Source organism: Folsomia candida, unplaced genomic scaffold, assembly GCF_002217175.1.
Source record: "Folsomia candida strain VU population unplaced genomic scaffold, ASM221717v1 Fcan01_Sc048, whole genome shotgun sequence".
In the NCBI taxonomy this organism is placed as follows: domain Eukaryota; kingdom Metazoa; phylum Arthropoda; class Collembola; order Entomobryomorpha; family Isotomidae; genus Folsomia; species Folsomia candida.
The window spans coordinates 248,572-275,003 of NW_019091240.1; the positions used below are offsets into that span (position 1 = coordinate 248,572).

The 26,432-nt window shown below is 41.5% G+C and overlaps 8 protein-coding genes across 10 annotated transcripts; 3 read left to right on the forward strand and 5 right to left on the reverse strand.

Annotated features, from left to right (window-relative positions):
- Positions 1-332: 332 nt before the first annotated feature.
- LOC110861990 lies at positions 333-2,850 on the reverse strand. The gene is made up of 8 exons (XM_022111121.2): positions 2,588-2,850; positions 2,210-2,433; positions 1,986-2,150; positions 1,615-1,917; positions 1,205-1,546; positions 919-1,110; positions 802-844; positions 333-734 (listed from the first exon to the last, which is right to left on the reverse strand). The coding sequence occupies exons 1-8, from the start codon at positions 2,616-2,618 to the stop codon at positions 409-411; spliced, it is 1,626 nt and encodes a 541-aa protein (XP_021966813.2). The 5' UTR covers positions 2,619-2,850; the 3' UTR covers positions 333-408.
- A 256-nt stretch (positions 2,851-3,106) lies between these two features.
- Positions 3,107-4,589, reverse strand: LOC110862041. The gene is made up of 4 exons (XM_022111189.2): positions 4,265-4,589; positions 3,863-4,159; positions 3,514-3,801; positions 3,107-3,456 (listed from the first exon to the last, which is right to left on the reverse strand). Exons 1-4 carry the CDS (start codon positions 4,451-4,453, stop codon positions 3,238-3,240), a joined length of 993 nt encoding a protein of 330 aa, XP_021966881.1. The 5' UTR covers positions 4,454-4,589; the 3' UTR covers positions 3,107-3,237.
- Positions 4,590-5,723: 1,134 nt separating this feature from the next.
- LOC110861991 lies at positions 5,724-10,266 on the forward strand. The gene is made up of 8 exons (XM_035845202.1): positions 5,724-5,963; positions 6,034-6,110; positions 6,177-6,389; positions 6,451-7,016; positions 7,083-7,683; positions 7,770-8,053; positions 8,140-8,865; positions 9,230-10,266. Exons 1-8 carry the CDS (start codon positions 5,779-5,781, stop codon positions 10,187-10,189), a joined length of 3,612 nt encoding a protein of 1,203 aa, XP_035701095.1. The 5' UTR covers positions 5,724-5,778; the 3' UTR covers positions 10,190-10,266.
- A 140-nt stretch (positions 10,267-10,406) lies between these two features.
- LOC110861992 lies at positions 10,407-12,874 on the forward strand. 2 transcript variants are annotated; one of them, XM_035845203.1, is made up of 6 exons: positions 10,407-11,270; positions 11,469-11,659; positions 11,762-11,956; positions 12,044-12,271; positions 12,354-12,526; positions 12,616-12,874. In XM_035845203.1, exons 1-6 carry the CDS (start codon positions 10,871-10,873, stop codon positions 12,617-12,619), a joined length of 1,191 nt encoding a protein of 396 aa, XP_035701096.1. In that variant the 5' UTR covers positions 10,407-10,870; the 3' UTR covers positions 12,620-12,874. The 2 variants fall into 2 exon arrangements, with proteins under 2 accessions (XP_035701096.1, XP_021966815.2); XM_022111123.2 differs by having other exon boundaries at positions 12,354-12,874.
- Positions 12,875-14,239: 1,365 nt separating this feature from the next.
- On the reverse strand, positions 14,240-18,479 carry LOC110862043 (zinc finger and BTB domain-containing protein 17). 2 transcript variants are annotated; one of them, XM_022111191.2, is made up of 4 exons: positions 18,184-18,479; positions 17,900-18,075; positions 16,619-16,975; positions 14,240-16,528 (listed from the first exon to the last, which is right to left on the reverse strand). In XM_022111191.2, exons 3-4 carry the CDS (start codon positions 16,923-16,925, stop codon positions 16,038-16,040), a joined length of 798 nt encoding a protein of 265 aa, XP_021966883.1. In that variant the 5' UTR covers positions 16,926-16,975; positions 17,900-18,075; positions 18,184-18,479; the 3' UTR covers positions 14,240-16,037. The 2 variants fall into 2 exon arrangements, with proteins under 2 accessions (XP_021966883.1, XP_021966885.1); XM_022111193.2 differs by lacking the exons at positions 17,900-18,075; positions 18,184-18,479 and adding an exon at positions 17,063-17,362.
- Positions 18,480-19,044: 565 nt separating this feature from the next.
- LOC110862018 lies at positions 19,045-20,394 on the reverse strand. Its single transcript, XM_022111158.2, has 2 exons — positions 19,923-20,394; positions 19,045-19,848 (listed from the first exon to the last, which is right to left on the reverse strand). The coding sequence occupies exons 1-2, from the start codon at positions 20,183-20,185 to the stop codon at positions 19,299-19,301; spliced, it is 813 nt and encodes a 270-aa protein (XP_021966850.1). The 5' UTR covers positions 20,186-20,394; the 3' UTR covers positions 19,045-19,298.
- A 256-nt stretch (positions 20,395-20,650) lies between these two features.
- LOC110862006 (mitochondrial inner membrane protease ATP23 homolog) lies at positions 20,651-22,285 on the forward strand. Its single transcript, XM_022111146.2, has 5 exons — positions 20,651-20,941; positions 21,010-21,251; positions 21,344-21,471; positions 21,585-21,763; positions 21,839-22,285. Exons 1-5 carry the CDS (start codon positions 20,810-20,812, stop codon positions 22,031-22,033), a joined length of 876 nt encoding a protein of 291 aa, XP_021966838.1. The 5' UTR covers positions 20,651-20,809; the 3' UTR covers positions 22,034-22,285.
- On the reverse strand, positions 22,254-25,926 carry LOC110861993 (mucin-5AC). The gene is made up of 4 exons (XM_022111124.2): positions 25,280-25,926; positions 24,581-25,083; positions 24,421-24,493; positions 22,254-24,345 (listed from the first exon to the last, which is right to left on the reverse strand). The coding sequence occupies exons 1-4, from the start codon at positions 25,520-25,522 to the stop codon at positions 22,624-22,626; spliced, it is 2,541 nt and encodes an 846-aa protein (XP_021966816.2). The 5' UTR covers positions 25,523-25,926; the 3' UTR covers positions 22,254-22,623.
- Positions 25,927-26,432: the final 506 nt, after the last annotated feature.

Consider the following 26,432-nt stretch of genomic DNA (forward strand, 5'->3'; position numbering starts at 1 on the left):
ATACACTGGATATATGTCTATTAACCCCATTTTTACCCTTTGTGGGTTATATTCTTCCATTCCAACATGCATTTAAGATAACATTGGAGGGATGAACGGCCCAAGAACGGTTATTCTTTCGTGGATGAATGTAGAGACGCGCATGGGTTATGAAAATGCAAAATGCAATTCTGGACAGGCAAGCGGCTGCTGGAGTGGAGACTTATCAATGATAAGTTATCATAGACTAAGGAATACATACCTAAGGTGTATATCCCTTAGTCTATGGAGACTTATCGAGACCCCTTGGACATAGAGTGTAATGCAATGAATGTTGTCTGCTTTACTACTCATTCTCATTAGTAACAATTCTTCATTTTATTCTCATTTGAAATCATGTATAAATATCAGCTATTTATTTGATGACATCTACAAAATCCCACCCGCAAGATCCCCAATGGCATCGAGTCCTCCGAATAGTTGTGTAATGGTCTGAATGAGTTGAACCCCTTGTCGAGCCCCCATCAACAATGAGGGCAAAACACGAACTATATCGCCAAAGTTTTTCGTGACGGTTTGCGCGAATGTGGCAGCATTAAAGGCTTCTGGCATCATGGGAGCAGCCACGGCGAGAGGTTGCGTGGCTGGAGGTGCAGGTACGGACTGTACCACGACGGCCTGTCCGTCCACCGTGACCGTAATGGGCGGATGGGTTGCAGGGATCACAGGACCGGGCGTTACTGGAGGGGCTGGGCCTAAGAAAAAATCAGATAGTTTCCAGTTCCGGTGGTTATAATGCCTTTCACGACCACGAGCACTTACGTGGAGTCGACCGAAACAAGTTGAGCAGGCCCCCCAGGCCGAACTGGTGGGTTTTTAATGGACAAATTGACACTTTAAAAATGTAGGTATTGAGAATAATTTAGTAAAAGAATGTACTTGTCTCAATCTGCGCCCATCTTCGTCCTCATCGTCATCCTCGTCGGTGCTGATGGTTGTGCTGGCCTGATCTGGTTCTTGGGGCCCTTGATGTTCCGGTGGGCCTTGCTGATTTATATTCGGGTTACCTTGAAATAAGGGAGGTCTTCCCAGTCCCCCACCGCCCTGTTGGTTCAGCAGGTTGTGCAGTTGCTGGAATGGAAATAATTTGAATTGCTTGGTAGCATTATATTTTTGTTATCATATATATTCGTCATATCACCGTATGTAAATTGTAAATGTGTACCTGTTCTGTTAGCTGACCTTGTCCTGGTGGTGGTGGTCGGTTGATATTTGGCTTTGGCTTGTACCCAGCCGACGATGATCCAACCCCTCCAACACCGGTTGGGTTATAAATGTACGGTTTAGATGTCCCCTTATCGTAGGTTGGTCTCTGTCCTCCGTCCCCACTAACACCCTGAGTGGCTTGAAAGTGCTCTAAGAATGACTCCAACTGTTGCAGTTGAGCTGGATCAAGTTGTCCCGGGGGTCGGCTGTTAAGGTAGTTGTTTTGTGGGGGAAATGCTTGACTTGGACCTGGTCGACCAGCACCACCACCACTTCCGGTTTGAGAGAGGAGGAGTTCCAACTAGCAAAGTAAGCCATTAGTTAATTTAAATAATCTCAGCATGTCATCAATATGAGAGATATGCCCACAAGTTGCTGGTTATTCTGTTGAGACATTATTGCTCCTCCTCCTACCAATCCAGGTGGTGAGGAAAGGTCGATGCTGTTCTTCGGGTCGAATGGCTTGCCCCCCACTTGGTATTGCGATTGTTGTGAAGTTGGCAGTCTCTGCTTCGTCGGATCTACGACTGGTTTTCCCATGATCGCATTTACTAACCCGACCACTTGAGTGCTCACGGGTTTGTTGGCTTGCGACATTGCACCATCGACATAGTTTGTCATATTCTGTTTACGTTGATTTTGGCCGAAAATCGCTTTGATCAAGTTGGACACCTACAAGATCCATTTCACAAAATCACAATAGCGTTGAAATGTCCATCCTCGACACACCCAAATTTTACCTGCGGGAACAAACCAGTGTTCGTGGTGGTTGAGCCATCTTCGTCACTGTCCTCCTGTCTGGCCAACAAAAGGGGAACCAAAGTGCTATTTTCCTTGTTCAGAACAATCCCCTGCTTCGCTGCGTTCATTTCCTCCAACTCTTTCTCCGCTATGATGCGCAATGCCTGCAATGGATTTTCGTAATTTTAATTCCCAAATAATTTTGTGTACTCCGTTTCCTTACCAGGAATAGATTTTCTTTAATTGTCGCTGCTACAAATTCTTTGGCCACCATTTCCGTGAGTTTCGCCTGCTCCACCAGCCTGACTCGAGTGGAGTTCAATTCCAATTCCAACTTATGCTGGAGATTGTCCAAGTAGATTTTGTCGTCCAATTTGGGGTCAAAGTATTGTCCAGAGGAACTGTTGGACAGGAGGAGGACAAGGATGGCGCAGATGCAGCAGACATGTGCACGACATAATAGAATTTCATCATTAATCTCTGTACTTAATTTTGAACACAATGTTTTAAAATGCTTTGCATGTTTAATGATAACATTTAAAAAATGAAACTAGTAAATTTAGCCGTATAATTTTGAATAATGAAGGATATAAGTACGTATCTGAATTCAAGCACATTCGTGCTTTCCCCATTTTCCACGGATTGTACTAATTGGCTTAATAGTTAATAAGTTTGGTCAGTTGACCCCAAAACGCTGTGTTTAACCGAGCAATAAATTTCCACTATAAATTAAGTTACTTATTTGATGCTAATATGTTATCCTCTTCTTCAATCGAAAAACTTAATTGTTATCTGTGCCGACTGAATGTAGTGGATTGACCAAAATTGGGAAAAGCACAATAAAAACTATTGCTATTAACCTTAAAGCTCCCTAAAAGAGAATGCCAACCATAGTTTTTTTTGGATTCTGATGCATATTTTACGGGTCAAATCCACACAAATAATGACATCATTCAGGTGCACGATTACCATTGAATCAATTAGTGTAAGACTAGTTGTTACTCGTAATGGAAGAGCTCATCGAATATTCATCACACGTTCATAACAACGGGTCAATCAACGAGCTGAACTTTGTGGCATGTTATGAACACTGGCGACAAAGCCGAGACCAACCAAAAGATACTTTCTCTTGAAATTCCTTTACTCCACAATTATATATGAACTTTACACAAAATATTAAATATGATTGTGAAAGTTTGTAAAATTATTATTAAATTAAGCAGAATGTTCTTCTTTTTTTCTTGAGTTGTCTTAATCAATGTCCAGATCTACCAAATCTTCCAAATTCTCCAACGCTTCTGCCCCCGGCAGAGTGTCGAGCACGCCAAGGTTCTCCAGGAGGAGGATGGCTTGCGTGGCACCCTTGAAAATGCTCGGCACTGCTTTCGTCACTTCCGTCATGTTCACATTTTGCAGCACATTTGTGAACATTCCAGCGTAGAATCGAGGTTCCTTATTCTCATACGGTTCCTAAAATGACAATCACTCATTTAGCAATAGCTCGTCTGAAATTAAGCTATTGTTTACCAAAATTCTGGCAGCAGCTCTCAAATCGCGTTCAATCCTCTCAATCTCATCGTCCACGGGTGGGACTACTTTGTCCGGTGAGATGGTCGTAGTTCTCCTAACTTTGGTTCTGACGCGATATTTCGTCTTATTTCCGCCCTCGCCCCCCTCGACCACCAAGCTCTGTTGGGCGTTGGTTGGTGGGTTTTGTGCTGGGGCGACTTCTCCGCCTGGATACACAACTTGTGGTGGTGCTCCCGAGGCTGGTTCTTCTTCGAAAATTGTGTCCACTTCCGTCGTTTGCCGGATCTGCTGGGAGTTAAACATGTGCATCCATATTCAGGTCATATTGTGGGAAGTACAACTTTACCTTATTTGCCGTCGGGGCAGGCGTCGTCGTCGTGCTGCTTCCGCTCAAGTTGACAGTTTCACCCGTTAAGAGTTTGACCAGGCCTTGGAGTTGTTTCCTCACAAAGTTTGGCACCAGACCCACCGTCCCATCCGCGATGCGAGTAATATTCAAAGTTCCGGAGAATATTGCCCCCAAAATTTGCGCCACTTGTGGTAACACGTTTGGATTCGGGGTGGGGACCAAGTCTTCAATATCACCGTCGTCATCTTGGCGTGGGTGAGGGTGCTCGTTTTGTGCCGTGATTATGGCGAATATCTGAAATTTAGGGGGAATAAGTAAGCATCTAATTTTTTCCTCCTCATTTTCCTCCTCCGTTTAATTGGTTTAGTTTAAAGTGTCATTATAGCATAATGATTATACCCGAATCAAATTATTCTCGACTGCTTTTGCAATCTCAGCACGAGCCTGATTCGCTAAAACTTTCTCCTCAGGAGTCAGCACTTTTTTCGTCTCGACGATAAATTCTTCATCCTGAATCGAATAGCTCAAACTTGGACTAATCAATAATCCCAAAATGAAAATGGCAAGACTTGCACATTCCGACTTCATCTTGAGTAAAAGTTTGAACTATTGACCGCACCCACCAAAATGACGACTCTGCTTTTCCCCAACAGGAAATTAGTGAGAAGCACAAGCACTAGAAAAATGACGCTTTCAACCTTCCCTGGACTGGATGACATACTAATAATAATCGTTACAGACGCGCATTAATGTCATGAAATAAATAATTAATTTACACAAGAACGGGATCTCTTAATTAAGCATTATGCACACACTATTTCTGGTATATTCATGATGGGGAAGTTTGTAGGCAACCCTATCTGAAGAATGGTTCATAAATTAACTGCCATTTGTATGTTAATGGGGGTGGTGACGGGTGGTATTGGTGAGGCGGTTGGCACGTATTTACTCCTATGTGGCGTCTAACCATAAGTAGTTTATATTTTTCGGCTTTCTAGGTCTTTTCAATATTATTCGTCATCATGGACGTTGACGTTGCGTTGTTGCGTTGATAAAAAGACGTCGAAAAAAATATAGCTGAATTGTTGTGTGATAAAGCAAAAAGCAACTCAACATTGTATTATTCAATTCCATGATACGACATCTCGCTTTATGTACCATTTGACTTATTTATGTACGGATGATAAATCTCCAATCTACACTAATGCACAGTTGCATTCTGAAGCTATTTTTAATACAATTTTGGCTCAGCAATTTTTCGCATTAAGATTTAATGTACTTAAATTATGTGCTTTTTATTTTTCTTACGTTAATCATTGGATCATCCATCAGAGGAGTGTGAGACGTAAATTCTAATCTGCAGTAGCAAATGCTTCATCAACGAGCTTAGGAATTTAAGATCATGACAAGTTACACTAATATTAAGAATTTTTGCAAGCGGAAGCGATTCCGATCCAAGTAGTATGATAGCCTCCATACGATTAACTTGTGTAATAAATTGGTAATAGTCGTCAAACTTATTCGTAGCATGGTTGTAGCAAGGTAGCAAGTATTTATGAACTCGTTATTGATCTCAACTTTACATACTTATCTATCGTACAATTAACTCTGCAAGTCATGAAATCTAATCCGAAGTTGTGTGACCATCCAACATATTATTTTACTTACGTAATGGTTCGAAGAATGTTCAGACAACTTGCTTGGTTAGTCAAAACTACAAGGTGTCAAGTTACAGAAATGTACATATGAGTTGGAAGATGTGCTATTTGTGATCCTTCATGGCAAAATTATGTTCTTGTTTTGCTCTTATCACTTCCTTCATGAAATAACAATGTGGAATTAAACTGCGATCTTTGCTACTTCACCGGATCTGCTTTCATTTATCCTTGAAGCCTCGACTCCAGTAGACCTGCATGCACATCTCCTTTCCAGAGATCCAAATATCCAGATTTGAACAGCTTCAAATTTTGTACTTTATTTCATTTTACACGTTTAAAATGAAATCAATAAGTATTAATAGAGGAGGCTATTTTTTCATACTGTTCATCCTTGTGGCCAGTGGGATTTGGAAAGCGGAAAGTTATTCAGTTAAAAGAAGGCATGCAAAAATCGTGATTAAAAAAATCCATGGGACAATTGAGATTTTTCATTATTTTCTTATAAATCAGGGTTCGCGATAAACGAGTTTTGCTCCCCTATGGTCAGGATAGGATAAGTGCGTCATCGTCTCAGTCAATCTCTCCGGGTAAGAATGTCACATAAATAAAGCAATAAATGTAGTTCAGTAAGTATGTACAATGCAATTTTGCAGCTCATGAAACCCAGCACCGCGTGATGAAGCGGTCTCCCATCATGGAATGGTACTACCCCTCCGCAGGACGCGTTTCTCATCCAAATTCCGATGCGTCGAATATCGAGGGCTCCCCAACCACGTACTACATCCCACCTCAAGACCACGCCAACATGCTGGCTGAGGTTCAACGTTTCGCTGACCACCAATTGCTTCCAAAGGGCCTTTTCCCAGGTGATGCCTATTCATTTCCTGAATGAGTACGGAATAAATGTATCATTGTTGTCACTTGCAGATTCCTCTCAGTATCTGAATGGGCAGCAATCGTCTCAAATTCCTGCTGGTTTTCAGGAGCAGCTCACATTTCTTCATACGGATTCCTCTCACCAGGATCAGACGACTAGTGTTGACGCCACCAAGTTGGCATTGCTCGAGCAAGTGAAGCATTTAGCAGATGCACTAACCGAGGGGCGTGCAGGGAATGGGAATGGGCTTGATACTGACCTCTTTGAAACCGGCCTGAGCCAAGATCTTGATGAGTGGACTAATCCGCTACAAGGTCGAGGTAAAGACCAAGGGCACCACAACCAGAAAGTTATAAAGTCATCCCAGTCTCACTTTCCAGAAGAACTAACCAATCTCAACGACCCCTTCGTCGCTTTATTCTTGTCACAACTTGACCATCCGCACAAAACTATGCACTCCGACAGCAAAACGAAACCAGGTCATGTTGAATCTATCCAATTGGGTGATAATGGCGAGTATTCGTCCCAGTTATCACCATCAGTTCCTATTTCCCCATTCGACCCAGTCGTTCTGGACAAGGATGACCCTTTTTTGAATTTACTACTACATAAAAAGGTTAGTTAATCTTGTTGAGTTTCACCTAAACGATTATTCCGTTAAATCTAAATTATGTGCCACCAGGATTCCTACTACAGTGTTCCGTCCTCCCCCTCACTCTCTTCCGTGGGCAGTTATCCCATCCCAAACACCGAGGACTATGATGCATACGATCCCACCGACAATTTCGAGTACCAGACAACCACTCCTTCTCCTCCTCCTTCTTCTGCGAAACAGTTTTTAAATCCATACTCGCACCAATCTCACTCTCACGCTCAACCCACCTCAACGTTGTACCGACCCCCAAAATCTCAAAATTCTTTAGACTCGTTGTCCATCCATTATCCAACCACGACAACGGCACCCACTTCTCCATACGATGACGATACGATTGGCTATGATGACGACTATGTGTACCCCCCACTCGAGGGAGAAGAAGTAGCTCAGACGCAAAATCCATACCCAATTTACAAATATGAACCGGTATCATCACCCCAAAAGCAACCAAGTGGCTCATCATCTCAGCTGAAGGACAGACTTCAAGACTTCATTGATGACAGTTACACGCTGCCACCCCCACAGGCTTACGATGTCCCTTATCAGGTCCAGTACCCCAAACCGGACGAGGAAGGAGACGACTCAGCTACACCATCCAGTTACGTGCAGGAGGAGTCGACATCAGATGGTAGAACCAACTGCATAATTTGAAAGAGTAGAGACTAATGTCTATCACCAAAGCGGTAATGGGAGATTTTGGTCTAAAAATTACAGATCCGTACGACGATACTGTGAGCGAGTCCTCAGTCAGCGAGTATCCTTTTCTCGACCCCGTCACGGAGAAGCCTTATCCCATTCTCAGCCCTTATGGCAGCAACAAACCAGGAGACAAGCATCCTTCGGAGTACTTTAGCGTCAAGGAAAATCCAAGCTATCCTGACGAGGTCACTTCCGGTTACAATTACGATGATGAGGAAAATAATCTTGCTGCTTATCCAACCCAAGGTCCAGTTGCGTATTCGGACGTGTTCACCACGACGGAAAAGTACTCTGATCAGGTGAAACTACGTACTTAGTACTTAGCTATGTCTGAGATAATTTAAACTCTATAATTTTTCATCTCTTTCTTCCTCGTGGATTTCAGCCATCTCTTCAATCCAAATACTACACTTCATCAACCTACAAAGACGCAGAACTCGAGAATACCCCGTCCCCCGTATTTGCTGGAAGCTTGACTTCCTACCCTACCAAAACCTTGGTCCCTTACCCATCCGCAACTACGACCCCAAAACCAACGACGACCACTACCACAACCACTGCCACTGTCAAACCCACCCAAATTTACGACACGTCTTCAGTCAGTTCCCCCCGACCAGTGTCCCTCAACAAGCACACGAAGCCATTGTATGTCGCTGCTCTGCAAAAAGCTCTTGCCCTCCAGCAAATGCTACGTCGTGACCACCGACCGACGCCGAGTACGAATTTCTATACGAACTACCAACCCGACCATCAACAATATCCAAGAACGCATTTGAGCCAGGATCCAATCCTTGGAAGGGCAGAGGATGAACAACAACAGCAGAAAACTGGGATCGTCCAACCAAATCAGTCTGACATCGACTTTGCTCAGTACCACTTGGCCCAATTCTACGCGCAGCAGAGGCAACCCCACTGGGCCGACTACTACACGGTCCCTGAAATCCAAACGCCCTACGTCCCCCGCCCGCAGTACATTTACCACCAACAAGGTGTTCCCAAGTTGATAAGATCCGCTCGAAAAACGGCACCCATCCCCAAAACACCCGTGTTGGATCAGCATCGTCGCGTTCAAGTGCATCATCTCCATAATAGACCTCTAATGAATTCCAAAGTGAGTAGAGTCAACTGATAAGTTCTTGTACTTGTATTTTACACTTTTTTGTAAATTGGAGCAGCTAAACTCATTTTGTCCTGAATTTAATTTATGTCTTGCTTATTTAGTAGTGGTGGTTGGTGTAATTGCAGAGTATGGAAATAATTTGAGAACATTTTGAAATGCTACATTTTCATTTTGCCTTAGAAAACCATTTTATAGTCGTCGTCATTGCGTTGTGTGCTGGGGTATTTAATTGATTTGCTTAAATAAACTTATAAGGTCACCTTATCGCTTTGTATGGTATTGGGCGGTTCATTTATTTAGTTGGCGTAGTAAGTTCTTCTATTTCACGAGTTTCGCATCCTTTTTATGCTGACAGGTCAATTACTGGATTATGAACACAATGAGTAATGGAAATCAGTTATCCTCTGAAGGTGACGCCGACCGTGTCCTCAGCAGAACGCACAGACTTCGAAAGCGGTCACTGCCACCCCCCAGAGAATCCCATCATCGACCCGTTGCAGAGGAAAGAACACGATTTCTCGTCTATTCTCCAAAATCCAAAGTGGACAAACGCAAGGTTTCCTATTGGGTGAGGTGGCAAGCAGGATTTTGGCCAGACCCACTCAACATTCAACCCGTTTCCGAACTGCCAGACATTTTCAGTGATTTCAAAGTGGATAAAAAGACCAATTTGGATTTAATTGAGATTGACCATGACGAAGCAGAAGCCGAGCAATTGCTGAAACCTCGCAGAAGCTTGTCTAAGCGAAGTCTCAAACAAAATGGGGCAAGTTATTCTGAAAATGCCTTAACCAAAAAACCTAATGCTACTCGTCGTATCCGAATCCAGAAGCTGCTTTCTCTTGGTGATGACGAACAAGTCAACCACATTTCAACATCTAATGGAGTTACTTTCGATGAAAGAGATGATTCAAAATATCAAAACAATTATAAAAAACGCAATAATTTATCCATTTTGGTGAAACGTACTAAAAGTCAATCGCCGAAAAAGGTGAAGGCGACAAATTTCTTTGAAAAGTACAACATCTCAATATCCCCAAAGTACGAAGACGTTGAAAGCAGTGACATTTCTGAAGCCGTTGCCCCCATGACCACCACGAAACGGCCACGTCAAAACGACAACAGCAACGTTGTTCACCGTTTTCGACCTCGAATGACGACGAGCACGACTACCCCCAAACCGACGAAGGTGAGGTTCCTTCCGGCCAAAGAGACGGAGGTTCACACGGACGAGAGTCCGACCTCTTTCGTCTACATGGGGTCTCACAACCTCATCCTACCCGGACTATACAGCGACGAAACTAACATTACATAGGAGGACGAGCATTATGTTAATCTGCTGTACGATCTTGAAATAAAATTACTGCACTTCGAAATTTGCTGCCAAAATTACCACTGTCCAAAGCACTTCTCAATTATTTGCATTTCGGGTCGATCTGGGTTTATGCACAGTGTAGCCGGTACACATGGCCGGTTACAATTGAAGTTTAGAAACGTATGTACATGTACATTGGAACTATACCGACCGCGCTTAACGATAGATTTGGTAAAAAGTATATAGCGTTTTTAACCGGAATTAGGTTTTCATTAATGCGTATGAGAAGGGTCGGTACAGATACCGTTGTTCATCTCTGCATACCAGTATCTAAGAATAATTTATAAAGAATGGTAGCTACAACTAGGTCAACTATATATCATGCACAAATATATTGTTCTTAATGTATTTCTGTTTTAATTATTTATTATTTCAATTAACGAACTATTTCGAATAGGCTCTGTTCACCCTGACTACCTCGAAAGGTCAGGTTGCTCTTAATCTTCCAGCCCCGTCCGTCCAGTCCGGTCCAATGGGTGGGGTAGCTGTCGATATAGAACCATTTGGCGTTTTCTCCCATATTGACAGCCGATGACAGTGTCCAGCAGCAGCTCCATCGCAATATTGAGACTCTCAATTTGAGAGTGAGACTGGCTAATAACCAAGACAACCAAATATCATATGGAACGAAAAGTCAGTCGCAGTCGCCTCGCAGGTAGTCACCGGTTGGCTGGCAGTGCAGATGAACTCTACTCTCGGAACTACTCTCCTCGATTTTCTCCAGTGAATTTATTTACGACTTTATTTTTCTTATCGTCCCCTCATCCCCTCGTCTCTCTCGTCGTCATGATCATCCTCCCCTCCCCCAAGTTCAAGTACGCAGGAACTTTGCGACCCAAAAAAGCCCTGTTGCGAAGGTTTTGCCATCGCCGTTGGTTTCTGACCTTGCTGGCTTGCCTTCCCTTTGTCGGCCTTCTCCGCTGGGGCATCAGAGCCTTCAATAGTACGGAGGTGGTGGCGAGAATTCGGTACGATTCCAGGGGGATCGAATCCATCATTTCGGAGTCTCCAGACACACCAGGTATAATAAACTATTCAAAGTTAATGTTAGTACTTAATTAATTAGTAATAAACCTGCCCTCGTACTTATCTCCGATTGTGGAGACAAGTAAGGCAAGACACAAGAAAGCAGTCTATTTCATTCGGCTTTGATAACTCCACCCCCACTGGTTTGGAATTATCAATGCCGATTTCATTTTCCATTTTGTCATTTCCACAGAATGGAAAAACGGGTCCTGGGAGAGCCTGACTCAAACTAGTCCCAAGCTGCAGGCATACATCGTCAGGAAGTACATTATCCAACCGTCGCCATTCGGAGGTAATGGAGTTGATTGGACTCCACTTCACCTCACGGTCAGGTATAAACAGCAGGAAGTGGTCCGTTTTGTATTGAATCTGTTCTTCCGAAAAGTACGTACATAAATAATTAAAACTGATAATCGCAAAATACTTTCATTTATATTTTTAAACAACTTATGTAACTTTGAGATTTGTATTAATTGTATTGTACAGAACTATGGTACATTTATCGAGGCGGGGGCAAATGATGGGGAATATTTTTCCAATACGATGCTGCTTGAGAGATGGTTTAACTGGAGTGGGGTTTTGATTGAGGGGGACCCACGACCGTTGAAAAGATTGGTCGAACGCAACAGAGCCGCATATATTGCGAAATGCTGCCTCTCTACCAGCATCCGTCCAAAAAAGGTACGTATGATCTCATAAAAAGTAAATTAGATAGAATCTCAGCCATTTTCCATTTAGCAACAAGGTGTGATAAGGAATTCTCCACAGATAACCTTTCTCAGACACACGAGGGACGAAGGGCTCTCTTTCATCCGGGGAAAAAGGCATTTTATTGGTCGAGAGGAAGACTACCACGCTTTCGAATCGCAATGTTTTCCCCTCTACGCGATCCTATCGGCCTTGAACTTGACCACTGTCGACTACTTTAGTCTGGATATTGAAGGAGCCGAGTTGGATGTTTTGAAAACCATCCCGTGGGAAAATGTATTGATCAAGGTAAAGTTCACAAGTATATTTTGAACTAAATATACAGATTACATAGTTTATTTACTGGCAGTATATGTATTTTTCGATGCAGGTCTTATCCATTGAGGTCCATGCTACCTATGTCACCCCCGTGAAGAACTACATGACGGGCGAGGCTGGCTACAAATATATCACATTCATACAAAACGGATATTCTCACGATCAGATTTATGCTCACAAGTCCATCATGCACGAACTGGACAAAAGAGTTGTGGATGGAAAACGGTTAACTTTTTGGGGTTATGTCTGGTTGTGGATGTGGCCATAAACGATTTACTAATTTTTACTTACTTTTACTTTTGTTAATTATTCAGGTAATTTTGAAAGAGCACCAATCCCTTATAGTCTCGTACTTGTTTCAACGCTGTATATTAATATGTTAATGTTATATCATATGAAAATTCTCGTGAACTTGTTTTGTTATATAACATGCATATATATGCATGTTTCTTAATTATTAATTTTAATAATAATGTTGTCAGTCGTGTCACCCTGGGGAGACCAGTCTAATTTTGTACCGATAGGTTGAATTGCACGTTAAATAAAGGTAAAACAAACAAACTACTTAATTAACGACAATGGTTCACACGGTCACGTTCTTTTGCAAGTTGTCATCAATTGGTGCACATGCAGACAGCATATCTGGACTACTAATACTCTGGCAATATAAATTAATAGATGACGAATTCACAAAAAGCAATCATTGCAAGATTACTCAAATTAGATGAGAAACCTAACAGCCACTCATTTTTACATGAATTTGATAACCAGTTCTTTTGTCTCACCCACAACGTTTCCACAAACTAATAGAATAAGATAGTTGAACGTTGTGAAATAAAATGAGTTCGTGCAGAAGTATTGCTTAATTAATGGCCACATTAATTACCAAATCAAATCATGCTTGGCTAGTATCTCAAGAATGTGAACCTGCTGATTTAATACACTACTCAATAAAGTATTAGTTTAAATAGGGACAAGGTCAGTGACAACGTTGATGCTTGAAATAAGTCATGCATCAACGTTATTTAAACAGGGAATTTCGTAAAACGGGTTGCATCTTTGCAGTTTGGCAGTCATAATTTTATCCCAAAAAGTTCCCATGCCGGAAATAGTCTATGACGACAAAGATGACACATCATCCCCACAAATATAGTCGACCCATCATCGCCGGAACCCTCTCCTCAACCAAACCACTGCATGTCCAGTTATTCGATTTAAAGCTTCTTTCGAATACCGTACGAATTGTCGGAGAATAGATAGATTTTTGTAGGAACGAGATGGTCTCAAGTCTCGAATAGCCCACTTTTCTCACGGGAGTTGAGGTTTCTGCTTCTCTAATGCACAACGTGAACGTGAGTGAATGCTGAGCTGACGAGTTGTATTTGTATATGAGGCATTTTGAGATTTGCTTTAACAACTACGTGATTCACTACTTGAAATAGATTACGCCGACTCTTCTGGTCACCCAGAGCCACTCCCACTCAGCCTTCCCCACCACCGACCCCACGGTTTATACGCCTCCTCCCACTCCTGCGGCTCAAGATGTGCCACAAGTCTATCCCACGTAAACTCGCTCTTACAATGACGACGAGCCAGAGAGTAATTCATCCCACACCCATTTTGCACAAATCAATAATGCATTGCATAGTTTGAAATCTAATATTTGTAACTCTAGTTGAAGAGAGAGCGCATTCAGTTCACTTCAGGTACAAAAGGAACAGCCCCATGAATTCGAACGGCCGCTTGGACCAATGTCCTTGGTCATGTTAGTCTCCTTAACATTTTGACATCTTTCATATTCATCTTTCTTTGTGTATTTCAGTGGAAGTAGACATCTTAGACCCGTACAGTTTCTCAGCTTTCGGCGAGATGCAGACGAGATGAGTGTCCAGAAAGTTTTCATGAATAATAAAATGGAATAGCGAATGATGTGAGATATGCTATTTTTATAAGAGGAACACTTTATTATCATAAAACCGGTTGTACCATGACCAAAATCAGAGCATAACTTTTTCATGAAATACAAAACATGAGAACGAATACAAGATAAAGAAAAGAAATAGAAAAAACCTGAAACCGTAATAAATCAATTATCAAATCTTAATCAACAATATAGTTAAAACTGGTAATTACATTTATAAATTTAAATATTTGTCATCAATAATTTAATTAGACATAATAAATTATAATAATAATTACACATTTTGCCATGAACAAGGTGAATAATTATGTATTCCTTCATACTTTAACAGTACAAATGAACCATTGTCATTATCTACGCCTGTATAAAGTTACAAGAGTAGTCATCATTCATAGTACGCCTGGTCAACGGTGGGTAGGTGAGACATTTCGTATTTAGACACGTTATAGAACGGCCTTATTTTTGGTACTTGACTGCCTTTTGAGATTTTAGGGTTTACTCGGGGATAACCATCTCGATTTTTGGACACAAGTTAAGGTAGAACGTTGGACTTTCCTTAGTCGATACGGAGCAACTTGATGGATAGACTTTGATACTTGTATAAAATACGAGTTCACAAGAAAGAGAGAGTCGATTAAATATTTTATCGTGGAAATAACAGATCTCTTTCTTAGAAGAAAAAACGGGAAAAGATGGTGACGATTAATTACTTTGGTGAACTTTCCCACTGGCAGTTTTACATTCTGACACCAGTTATTAGCCTACTAAATTTGTAAGTCCCTATAAATTGTGTACGTCCTACGATATAAAAGTACCTTGATTTCCGGTGAACAAAAGTATTCAAGGAATCCGAAAACATTGAAAATTACAAATTAATCCTACACATAAACTATGTAATGGACTGCATGGAGAGATTTGGTTGATTGGTACATAGATATTTTAGAATGGAGTGGTTTGAATATCATAATTACGTTATAACATAGATAGATACATCATTTTTTCAATACGTTTTTTTACCCTTCACCGTTCAATTAATAAATGATTGACGAATTAATACATTTAATGTTTATGACAAGTACATAACAACACCAATTAACAACAACAACAACAAAAGTCATTAATATAAAGCGGTAACATTCTTATAGATATTTTATTGTTAAGAATAATATTAAAACTCTGAAATTGGATGTGTATCAAAGTAACAACACAACAACTGTAGGGTAATGTGACTTGGTGACATTATAGTAATAACAAACGATCATTAAAAACAAAATGATTTAAAGAATCGGTAAAATTAAAATAAATTTTGAATTTGGTCAAATCTCTTCGCCATAAACCGAAATATTTCGATAATTGAGTTTGATAACTAGTAAATATATGGTATATAATTACTGGATCGGACGTATCAAGTTTGAGGAGTTTTAAAAATGTTGTTGTTACAAAACAATACATTGATAAGAAGATATCAACATGTGTTTTGCAACTCTACAATTTTCTGTAAACTAATAAGAAAACTAGGGCATAAATATTTATATCCACCCTATTCGAGAATAACAATTATAAAAATAATGAACATTTAAACGTTCCATTACTCGGTAAATTTTAAAACTTGGCAGTTGCAGTAACCTTGTTGTATACAATTATCTCATATACTGAATTAACGACAACGACGATAACTTGAAATCACTAAATAACAAAGATACAACATTGACACTTAAATAAAACAGCTCCTTCACATTTCATTTCCCTCGCCTTAGAACATCTCATCACCACCACCTTGTCATTAACTAATTGTTAATCGGTTAGCGCCACTTATTAATTATCTTTGTATGCATTAGGATTAATTCCTTTGTTGCAGTATGGGCAAGGATCAACAGGCTGATCTTGACATGCCTGAACCGCAATCTTCATTGCAAACTTTTTCACAAAAGTCTTTCCACAATAGCGACATGCGTACATTTTATAGTCTGAAACATGAGTCTCTGCATGACTTTCCATCTCAGATCGGGTAATGAAGCCTTTCTGGCAAAATGCACACAAATGGAGCATAAATTCTTCTCCTTCATGCACAGTCTTGACATGCTTTTCCAACCCTCTTGTCGACACAAAGGTTTTGTCGCAACCTTCAGTATCGCAGATGAAGGGACGAGGTTGTGAGTGGGATTTGAGATGCTTTGTTAGAAATCCTTTCTTAAGGAAACTTTTCTCGCAGAGGTGACATTGATGCTTCACTTTCTCCTTGCGGCCCTTCGGCTTGCTTGATACGACTTGATCCCCAGAAAGATTCGATTGTTCGTCCGTATCATCTGAGAAATTATTAACAGTTAATTAATTAATGCCCAACTTTCATAAAACTCTCACTGCATCCTTAAAAAACATTATATTAGTTATATTACCACTAAGTTTTGCAATCTTAGCGTCTGGAGTCCCATCGTCATCGTCTTCGTCATTATCTTCAATCACGCTCTCCTCCTCGTCGTCCCCACATCCATTTTCGTCCTTGGTACCATTCCCTTCCACAACGATTGAACCATTTTCTACTCCAAGTCCGTCTATGAGGAGCTCTTTAGGATTAACAGTGAGGTTGGCGTTGACCTCGGTTAGCTTTTTGGAAGCAATCACATCCTCCGGGTCGGTCGTACTACTCACCACGGTCACATTTTCAGTCGTGCTACGACGAGTTGATCTCCGTTCGATGCTCATCGTATCGACTACTCAGTTGAAGAAATAAATTCACTTTGGTTGACAGATAGCTGTGGCAAACAAATGTATCAATTAATTATTGCGCAATTATACAAACAACTCCAACTGCGTGCTATTAATGAAGTTCAACAATTTACCCTGGATCTTAAATATTATTCATGCAATACGATATTTCACAACGTTTCCTTTAACGATTTTCCAAGAACGGACAAAACACGGACGAAACAAAACTCTCTAGAAGCTTTCAATCTGATATGGTATGAACCTGATCCTCCCCTGTCAGGTTCGTCACCTGAGATGAGCTGCTGGTTAACATAAACTCTCCTCCTGCATCATGAATGACACATGATTGATGACTAACAACGAGTAGTACAGTACAGGTATAAGCTTTTTTAATGTTTCTTCCTTCGCTAATTACTCTAGTGTACGGATTCACTCTGCGTCACGTTACACTTTTATTACGTCACCTCTCTCAGATTTGGTAGGTCCACAGAAAGGAACAAGAAAAAAGTTAAAAAAATACTCCCTCCATTTTCTTACGCTGGAACAAGGAAGTAGTTAGGAAACTAATTGTTTACGCAATTATAACAACCTACGCGTTTCCTTAAACAATTCATGATAAAAATGAACTGAATTTGGGTTCATACCAAATGCACGTACATTATTGTTATATAATTAAAAGAATTTTAAACAATTCATCTTTGAAAAACATTTGTGTATACAAAATAATTTAAAATCTTGATGAAATTTACATAAACATGCATGAAAATGGGAAATTTTAACTATATTGTTTAATTTCTATCTGAATGATATCTACCCCATCATTATCAGTCACACCTGTCATATCATCTACACTGACTGACTGACAAGCCAACCATGTGACGATATCGTGTTATCTTTCCCACCACGATGAAACATTGATCTTCATCGACAAATACCCATCACACACATTGAATAATTAATTAACAGCTTACCTCTCTGGTTAATTAGTCGAACTGATTTATTCACAATTGCTGCTTCTTCTTCTTTCACGGGAATAAAAAATGTCGTAATGGCGACGCCAGCTGCTCGGGTCACTCACTTATTTCACCACCACCACCACCGCTCCTGCTCGCTCCTCGTCCACCGTCGGCAGCAATCACTCACGTTTCTACAGATCACAAATAAATAAAAAATACATAAAAATCACACACACTTTGCACACTCGTGGTGTGGTCGCTCCTCTTTCTGTCCTCCTTCCTTCCTTTCGCCCACTCACCTAATAAATGCGTACTTATCGATATCGATCCACTTGTCTTCACTTTCCCGATGATGCTTGGAGACGTCTCAACTAGTCAGGTGACCTGTCACAGGTCTCTCATCAGTCAATTGGACACAAACTAGATAACCTAAGTCTTTCTTATCTGTTAGTCGTGGATTTGATAACTTTTGAAATGGTGAGAGTAAGGATGGAGGGAGGGGAAACAAGCAGTTTGTCTTCTTCTTAACAACAAATAAGCCAACTTACTTAATCGTGTGCTGCTCTGTGCAAGTAGTGTGAACCACAATGGAACGGTAACGGTAATGATAAAATGCCCTGGCTTGTCAGGACGAGTCCCGCTGGTGGGGGGAAGGTGAGATGGGTTGGATAAGTCAGGTGATAAGGGCTTATCCACGATAAGATGCATCTGACCAGATCTTGGAACATGTCACGTGTGTCCTGTCAAACTTAAGCCTTCCTGGAGACGAGATATCATGGGAGAACAAAGTCTCGCATCTTTCCATTCCTATTTGAGATGTATTCTAACTTGTACTTGCTTACTCTTACTTTCTCCGACTTTCTTCTCCATGATAAGTACCCTCGCTCAATTTCCATTTTCCTACTCTTTGCAACTTCCCATCTTCGCCACCATTGACAATATGCGACGATAATCTGCTTTGTCCATGCGCCTGCTTATGGATGTGCTATGTAAATATGTGCTTCATCTCTTTCTATTTAATTCTGAATGAGATGATGTATGAATGGACAATGGGAATCAAAGGTGATGATTGGGTCCTGATTTGTGCAATAATGTTTTTGATTATTAATCTATTGGGTAATGTTTTTTAAGAAATGACACAAAAAGGGCGGACTACTCAATCTGTGGTATCAAATGAAATATTTATTATACAATGAGTATAATATTTAGTGGATTACTTAAAATTGAAAGCATTTATCGTATATCATATCACATATCATATATCACTTGCATATCTGGAGGTATGCTGTTATAAGATTATACATATCGAGATACTAGTCGAGATGTAAAAAAAAATCATCAATTGGTTACCAAAAAAATGTTGCGCTAAAATTTACTACGATGATAATAATACATGGACAATTTTTTTGCCTATTCAAGCTACAGATTCCCAACCGGACATTGAATCCTCGTCTTCCTCCAATAGACCTTCCTCTTGTACTTCCATCCGTGATGACCTTCTTGTCGCTGCTGCAATCTCATCCAATGACAGTCTCGGGATGACGATGGAGGTTCGATTGACGAGATACTTTTGTTCTTTCACCTGCACATAGACGATCCCATTTTCTTCAACGACGACACGAACCAAGGGCTGATTGGCACTTAGTTTGTCTGTTTCTCCACTGGCTCCTGTCGTGCTTGGGTTCTCCTCTTGTTGAGATTTCAGGTTAGGGTACTGCTCGAGAAGAAGGGCGTCATATTGCTCGGAGGTCAGTGTGTAAGAACCAACATAAGACCCCTTCGGGATTGATTCTGCTTGGGTCTCATTTTTTTCCTCCTGTTTTTCTATCTTTAGCTTGAGTCGCGTGTGGTCAAGGTAGAGCGTACTGGAAATGGCGTTGCTCGAGGCGTTGTAGTCGTAGTCGGTAGATACTCGTGGGAGGTCGCCAACATGGAAGAGGAACTCGGCTCGGATATCGTTTTCACTGGAGAAATGAGTAAATAATAAATGAAGTGCTTAACGGTCGTAGTTAGCCTCTAGAGTACTTGGCATAATTACCTATCCGCCAGTATCCCGTCCTTAAATTGCCTCGCTAGGTCAGAATAAAGGCCTGAATTAGGACCTGGGAACACATGGAAGCGAAGAATGATTGGCGATTTTGGTGGTTCTCGCGACTTGGTCACCCTCTTGGCTTCCTGACTTCCGCGTTCAACTCGCTGTACTTTCTGTCCCTTTTCCTGGTCATAGTCGCCACGGAACTCTGGATAGGTATCGGCAATCTTACGCTTCGCCCTGGGAACAGCTCGACTTTCTCTTAACATTATTTCAATTAAACTGTCACCAATCTTATAAGTGTACTAGAGTTGTATCAAAGTGATTTTAAACTCTTCCCACTTATCTAATTTCTAAACCTAATTTCCTTAAATTTTGATCCAGTTCAAGCTGAGAAATACTATATAGTTATAACTCCGTTTCCGTTCCCAAAGTCAGCCGGACTAGATACCTCAAATCTATTTAAAATGAAACGAATGAAGCAAGCTAACCATCTCATATGTAACTTAAATAACATAAATTTACTTTTCTCGTCATTTACATGAAGTTTTTGTGACAAGGGAAACTGTTCTTTATTGCATAAGAATAAAGTAGATAATTCAAACATCTAATGAAGTAACTTAACATTTAAAATAATACATGTGCATATCATTAATTTTCATCACATTATGCAAAATGTATGTAAATGACAAATTCTACAGAAATTAATAATTACATATGAGACAAAGACTCATTTGGTTCACGTTACGAGCCGGGAAAAGATTTCTCACTCCCAGTCTCGTGCTTGCAAATTGCAATGTTCAATTTTTGCTAAAAACTAAGAGTTGTGGTGAGTTTAGTAGTTATCAATTTTATTTGTTCCTTGGGGATTTAGTTTAGTTAAAACCAACACGATGCCAACCTGGGTCGACTGTTCGGAAAGTGTGGAGGAAGCACTGGCTCGTTTGGATGCAGAAAGCAAGGCGAATGCTGCGGCGAGAATGGCCAAGAAAGCGGCAGACGCTGCGGCCGCGGCTGCTCCTAAGGTAGAAAGATAAGCAGAGAAATTTAAAGAAACATAGAATATGTATCAATACAAAACATTCTTTATTAGCAACGCCCCCTCTCTGGAAATGCGCTAATTGACGCCATGAAGTCTGAAGATCTGGCGAAATGTCGCAGCCTCTATCCAGAACGGGGTGGCGATCCTTACAAGCCTTCCTGGTGGAATATCATGTTTGGAGGAGAAGGTCGCGAAGGGCTCGATAAGATCAAGTGTGAGAGGAATGTGTGGCAGATTGCGAAAAAATCACATCTCGTCCGAATTTTGCTGGATGCTTTGAAAGCTTCAGGATGGTAAGAATAATAGAAGCAAAGCATCGATGCGTGTAATGTACCAAAATTCAAATAACAACTTGTTTTATATTGTTTTATATTGTTTTTCCTAGTGAGGTGGACATTCGACGCCACATCTCATGCGAAGTTTGCGACCACTCGGTTACTGGAGGATATGATCCAATTCTGAATCAGGTTGTAGTTTGTCAGAATACTGCGAGATATCAAGGCCTAATCCAAGGTGAGTATGAAGTGGAGATGGACTTGTATAACTGGTCTACCAAACTATTGGGTTACAAACAATACCCAATATAAATATGCGGATTGCAAGAATAAACTACTTTTTATGTTCAGGTGTTCTTACCCACGAACTTATCCACATGTTTGACTACTGTCGAAATAAAATGGACTTGACGGATGCGAAACATTTGGCCTGCACGGAAATTCGTGCAGCAAATTTGGCTCACTGCTCTTTCCTCTCAGCGTGGACGTACGGTTCTGCATCTCCGTTTAATATTAAACAACGACATCAGGTTCGTTTTTATGCCAAAAAGAAATTCGCAAATATGTTTGATAAATACTAATGCATGTACTCCTTGTATTGCTAGGAATGCGTCAAGCAACGTGCCACAGATTCCGTCCTTGCGGTACGCGACATGCCGAAAGAGGAAGCTCGCGAAATCGTGGAGTCGGTATTTGACAAATGCTACGGTGATCTGGAACCAATTGGGAGACGGATTCGGAGAGGATCAGACGATATTAGGAAAGCTTATAAAGAACGGGTTTATTACGGATATATTTAAGTTTTGATTCAATAGTTTCACTTCTAAGAGATTTGAGAGTTTTCGTTTTTATATATAAATAACTATAAATCTTCAAATTTACCGTGCCCTCTTATCCTACACAACTCTAATCATGTATGTAGTAAGTCTAGTGAGCAGCAGCTAGTCAAACTTGTAGCTGAAACAATGAAGGAAAATGTAGGGATGCGTTGTTATCAGAAGAATTGTTATACAAAATAAATTCAATGTCTTCAAGACAACTTTTTATTATTACCCATAAGTATTATAACTGAATTTTATTCTCATGTGTATAATCTACTTGTTAGTTTTATATAAGCGTGCACAGATTCGTAATTTGTTTTTCGATTCCAGGAGTTAATTATTAGGCGTTCTATATTTATTTGCAACTACTTGATTGTATTTACATCATTGTTGAAATACGGTTTCATCAAAGCTCAGATAATAGCTCATGTGTGAAATGAAGATAGCTTTTACACGCCAATTTGCTTGAAATCACAGAATAATTTATAGCACATTTGTCCTAATTCATCTTAAACCCTTAATTTGGTCAAGATTGCCGTGACTTGTTGCATACACGTGCGGGCATAATTTTACTCAAAAACTTTGACCACATACTTCTTCACGGCTTCCACGAACCTAACCCACCACCCTTTTTTCCGCTTCCTCGGCGTGCTAACGACTTGCTGTGTCTGTTCTTGCTCAGATTGAGCTTCGGGTTGTTGTCCTTCTGCCGGTGTTTCGTCGTCGTCCATACTTCTAGCCTCTGACAAAGGTGTTGTCATATCAGAACTTGTTGGTGACAACGTCGTGTCCAGTCCTGTTGTGTGGCGTTGTTCCAAAAAGTCCTCAGTTGTGGTGGTTTGTTGTGTTACAGCCGCATTTGTAGTCCACATTGATTGAGTCCTGCCCACAGTCAAGTGATCCTGTGACACAAGAGTTCTCGGTGATGATGACTCCGGGGTCGTTTTGGTCGCTTGCAGGTAAGCATCATCATGTCGCGCCTGAATCGTTGGTGGCGCTGGAGATGATGGGAAGGGCCCATCTTGATAGACGGGAGAAACGCTGGTGACGACAATGCCTGAATCTTCCCGATGTGGGGTGGTTTGAACAGAAATAAAGGTCGGAGTTTGCGATGGTGATGCAGGTGGTGATGCGGCTGGTCCAGTGGTCACGGGTTGCTCGATCGGAGAAGTACGAGGTGGTGATGTTACTTCTTCTGGACGTGTGGTTAGTTTAATTGAGGGTGATGATAAGGGTGACGAAGTGGATGAGGAACTTAATGCTGTGCTGAAAGGGGGAGAACTTGTGTCTGCATTTTGGGCATGGGTTGTAGGGGGAGAGGATGACGGGGATGAGGAATGAGTGGGTGTGGTTGATGATGGTAGTAGAGATGCTGCCGTAGCCGTGATAAATGAGAGTGGAGATGCCGAAGATATGTCAATGTCAGACACCCTGGTCGTAAACCCGGATTCAGTAGTCAGTGAAATAGCAGAAGATTCAGATGGTGATGACGATGTCGCTTTCAATTCCGTTGTCGTGACAGATGTCGCAGAGCCCGTCGTAGAGGGTTGTGTTGTAGGAATGCTTGCCTCAAACGACGTTGCTTTCAGTTCTGATTGTGCTGGTGAGTCTGATGACTGTGTCTGTGCCGTCACAGTTGTCAGTGTGACATCCAATCCCGATATTTCCGACGAAGGTGTTGTTACCATTGTCGTAATTGCGACAACATCATGTTCTTCACGAGTTGTTACTTCATACACCATCGGAGACGACGTTTCGGTTTGGAGAGTGGCCGTCGACTCTGTTATTTGTTGCCCATTATCAGTTGACAAGTCCATTCCAATAGTTTGCCTAAACATGTGAGATACAGCATCTATGGTCGTGGGTACTTGTGTCGTAGATTCCGTTGTGGACGAAACTGTGGTGACTTGAGGATCCGGGCTCACAAGCGGCAACACATCTTTATCCATTTGCGTTGACGTGGTCATCGAGGGAGCTGTGGTTGGAGCAGTGAAAGGGGACGAATTTCCTTCTCCCCCAGGAGATGGCAAAGCAATTTTGTCCTCACCCCCAACAGGTCTATTCGTTGTAGTCGTCTTACCGTCGTCCACTCTTCCCGTGATTGAAGCAGCAAGCGGTGATGTTGTTGTTGGGGTCATTGCAACAGTGTGAGATTCCTGAAATCGAGTCGTAGTGATTCCAGAAGCAGGTCGCTTAGTGGTGGTCACCAAAGTGGCCGTAGTAGCGGATGGTGGACTGCTCTTACCACTTCCAACCTTGTCCTTCGTACTCACGTGATTATTACTTTCCTTCTACATAAATTCATATTATGAATAAATTGAATAATCTTCCCCTTTCCAAATTTATGCATATATCAAATTGTGTACCCCTTGTCCTTCCGTCGTTGCATTTTTTCTCTTGCCATCCTGTCTGGGCACGATATTTCTGGGAGATCTTCCCCTATTCATGAAAGGCAAACATATATATTTTTTGAAATTTGTGTATCTCATGCCAATGCCATTATTCTAGAGCTTATCTTGCACCCACCTCGTATCATTCATGGCTTCCTTTCCCACCAGCCCATTCGCCACGGGTCCGACACACCCAGCACATGCAGCATCATCCAAATCCAGCTCTATATCCGTAAGGCTCAAGGAGAAGAGGACCAAAAAGCTTCCAGTGATCATCCCCATGAAAAATATGAGGAGCGTCTTCTTAGTCGGCAGGCAACTTGCCTTGGAGGAGCCCTTCCCCGAATTTGTCCCCACTTCGTCAGGATCCTCCTTCCCGTTGTCCTTGCTCATGATGGAGGCGGCGTCTCCCTCGCTGCCGTCGTCCCCCTTGCCCCCACCAGACCCAGCACTCCACCAGGGCACGTGGCGTTGGGGCCAGGTGAGCATGCTGATCGTGGAGTGGGGCGCTCGGAGAGCGATTCCGCGCTGCAGGGCGGAGAAAGTGGGACCGTTCCTCCGTTTTGTTGCACTGTTGCTTTCCTCCGGAGTGGTTGTAGTCCGAGTCGTTTCTGGGGTCCAGCATTCTTTGACAGGAACCTGTTTGTATACAAAAAAAATAGTGTTTAAGTCGCGTTCGCGTAGCTGTCATTACCCGTCATAATTTTCACAAATATTAAACTAGATTGCATATAACTTCATAAAAGTTTGTAGATTAACGCCAGAGTTGCAGTGTTTGTTTTTTTTAATTTGGAGTGCAATTTTATCATGGGAATAATTTAATTAGCTTTTCTACCGTTTCCTTCCTCGGCTTAATGGGTATGGCGTTATCCAAGTGAAGTTTCGCCTTGGCCACCAATGCCGCCTTGGTCTTGTCGGGCAGCGTCCAAGGGACCTTTTCCCCATTTCCGGATGCATTTTCCAGTCCAAGGATAATTGTTCTCAGGTGAGAGTCCAGATCGTGAATTTTGGTCGTCGTCGTGGAGCCCAACGATGTGGAAGGGGACGACGTAGAAGGACCAGGTTGATTTTGATCCATCGCAGAAAGAGAGATGTGCACAAACCAGATTTCTCCCCAATTATTGAAGCACTGCTACCCAATTAGTTTAATGCTGCACAAATTGTCGCCATTATTATTATTATTAAACTGCTTGTTTAGCGTCGACCTCGATTTGAGTGTCGCTTAGTGGTGCTCAAAAGCTTGTAACCAGGAGTGGAGTGAGCACATAAACGCCTCGTGTGCATGAGGAAAGGAGGAGAAAGTAAGTGCTTATATACCCGTTTTACTTTCTCGGACAAAGTGACATGGACTTGTCACGCAATAGCACAATATTTAAATGGAAAACAATTCGCTCAATATTCGACACGGTTGGATCAAGGTGACGCCGACCTTTGTCTTTCCGTTGGAGAGTGCTTGCAAATATTTTTCACTTGTGCGAAATTTTGACATTTTTCATGAATAAAATATCCAAGAAAAATGTGTCGTCTCATGAATTTAAAAAAGTTTAAAATTTTGACATAGCGGATGAATTCTAAATTCGTGGAACTGGGAATAATAAAAGTTTATGGAAGCATTGTCAAATTGTCAATAAATCGATCCATAAATGCTCGATTACGGAAACACGTCGCACCGAAAATCGCATCAATAAGCAATGGGTATTCTCGGTAGTTTCATACATACAAACAAACATGCATACATTCATACCCTGGATAGGTGAAAGGTTTAGATGAGTAACGTACATAACTACCTGTTTTCAACTTTGACTGTCAAAGTCCGACGTTAATGGTATGAATCCCGGAAGGTGAAGATGGACGGACCCATCGCTTCAACCTTTTCTGATAATTGCTACCATACAGAGAATCGAAAGAAATTGACAAAATGAATCGTGTAAACCCCCCATTCATGGTTAAGATGTATGTTTAAGGGGTAGTGGCTATGGCTAAAAATA

Excerpts from the sequence above, each read along its gene's own strand:
- LOC110861990 (XM_022111121.2), bottom strand. The coding sequence starts at position 2,618 with ATGGGGAAAGCACGAATGTGCTTGAATTCAG. Across the intron at positions 2,434-2,587 it reads ACGAATGTGCTTGAATTCAG|ATGTCTGCTGCATCTGCGCC; the intron begins ATACGTACTTAT and ends TATGTCGTGCAC. Across the intron at positions 1,547-1,614 it reads AACAGAATAACCAGCAACTT|TTGGAACTCCTCCTCTCTCA; the intron begins GTGGGCATATCT and ends TTACTTTGCTAG.
- LOC110862041 (XM_022111189.2), bottom strand. The coding sequence starts at position 4,453 with ATGAAGTCGGAATGTGCAAGTCTTGCCATTTTCATTTTGGGATTATTG. Across the intron at positions 3,802-3,862 it reads CTGCCCCGACGGCAAATAAG|ATCCGGCAAACGACGGAAGT; the intron begins GTAAAGTTGTAC and ends AACTCCCAGCAG. Across the intron at positions 3,457-3,513 it reads GAGCTGCTGCCAGAATTTTG|GAACCGTATGAGAATAAGGA; the intron begins GTAAACAATAGC and ends TTGTCATTTTAG.
- LOC110861991 (XM_035845202.1), top strand. The coding sequence starts at position 5,779 with ATGCACATCTCCTTTCCAGAGATCCAAATATCCAGATTTGAACAGCTT. Across the intron at positions 6,111-6,176 it reads GTCTCAGTCAATCTCTCCGG|CTCATGAAACCCAGCACCGC; the intron begins GTAAGAATGTCA and ends GCAATTTTGCAG. Across the intron at positions 8,866-9,229 it reads GACCTCTAATGAATTCCAAA|GTCAATTACTGGATTATGAA; the intron begins GTGAGTAGAGTC and ends TTATGCTGACAG.
- LOC110861992 (XM_022111123.2), top strand. The coding sequence starts at position 10,871 with ATGGAACGAAAAGTCAGTCGCAGTCGCCTCGCAGGTAGTCACCGGTTG. Across the intron at positions 11,660-11,761 it reads TGAATCTGTTCTTCCGAAAA|AACTATGGTACATTTATCGA; the intron begins GTACGTACATAA and ends TGTATTGTACAG. Across the intron at positions 12,272-12,353 it reads GGGAAAATGTATTGATCAAG|GTCTTATCCATTGAGGTCCA; the intron begins GTAAAGTTCACA and ends TTTTCGATGCAG.
- LOC110862043 (XM_022111191.2), bottom strand. The coding sequence starts at position 16,925 with ATGAGCATCGAACGGAGATCAACTCGTCGTAGCACGACTGAAAATGTG. Across the intron at positions 16,529-16,618 it reads TAAGATTGCAAAACTTAGTG|ATGATACGGACGAACAATCG; the intron begins GTAATATAACTA and ends ATAATTTCTCAG.
- LOC110862018 (XM_022111158.2), bottom strand. The coding sequence starts at position 20,185 with ATGTTAAGAGAAAGTCGAGCTGTTCCCAGGGCGAAGCGTAAGATTGCC. Across the intron at positions 19,849-19,922 it reads GACGGGATACTGGCGGATAG|TGAAAACGATATCCGAGCCG; the intron begins GTAATTATGCCA and ends TCATTTCTCCAG.
- LOC110862006 (XM_022111146.2), top strand. The coding sequence starts at position 20,810 with ATGCCAACCTGGGTCGACTGTTCGGAAAGTGTGGAGGAAGCACTGGCT. Across the intron at positions 20,942-21,009 it reads CGGCCGCGGCTGCTCCTAAG|CAACGCCCCCTCTCTGGAAA; the intron begins GTAGAAAGATAA and ends ATTCTTTATTAG. Across the intron at positions 21,764-21,838 it reads ATATTAAACAACGACATCAG|GAATGCGTCAAGCAACGTGC; the intron begins GTTCGTTTTTAT and ends TTGTATTGCTAG.
- LOC110861993 (XM_022111124.2), bottom strand. The coding sequence starts at position 25,522 with ATGGATCAAAATCAACCTGGTCCTTCTACGTCGTCCCCTTCCACATCG. Across the intron at positions 25,084-25,279 it reads TTAAGCCGAGGAAGGAAACG|GTTCCTGTCAAAGAATGCTG; the intron begins GTAGAAAAGCTA and ends GTATACAAACAG. Across the intron at positions 24,494-24,580 it reads GAAGCCATGAATGATACGAG|GGGAAGATCTCCCAGAAATA; the intron begins GTGGGTGCAAGA and ends TTTCATGAATAG.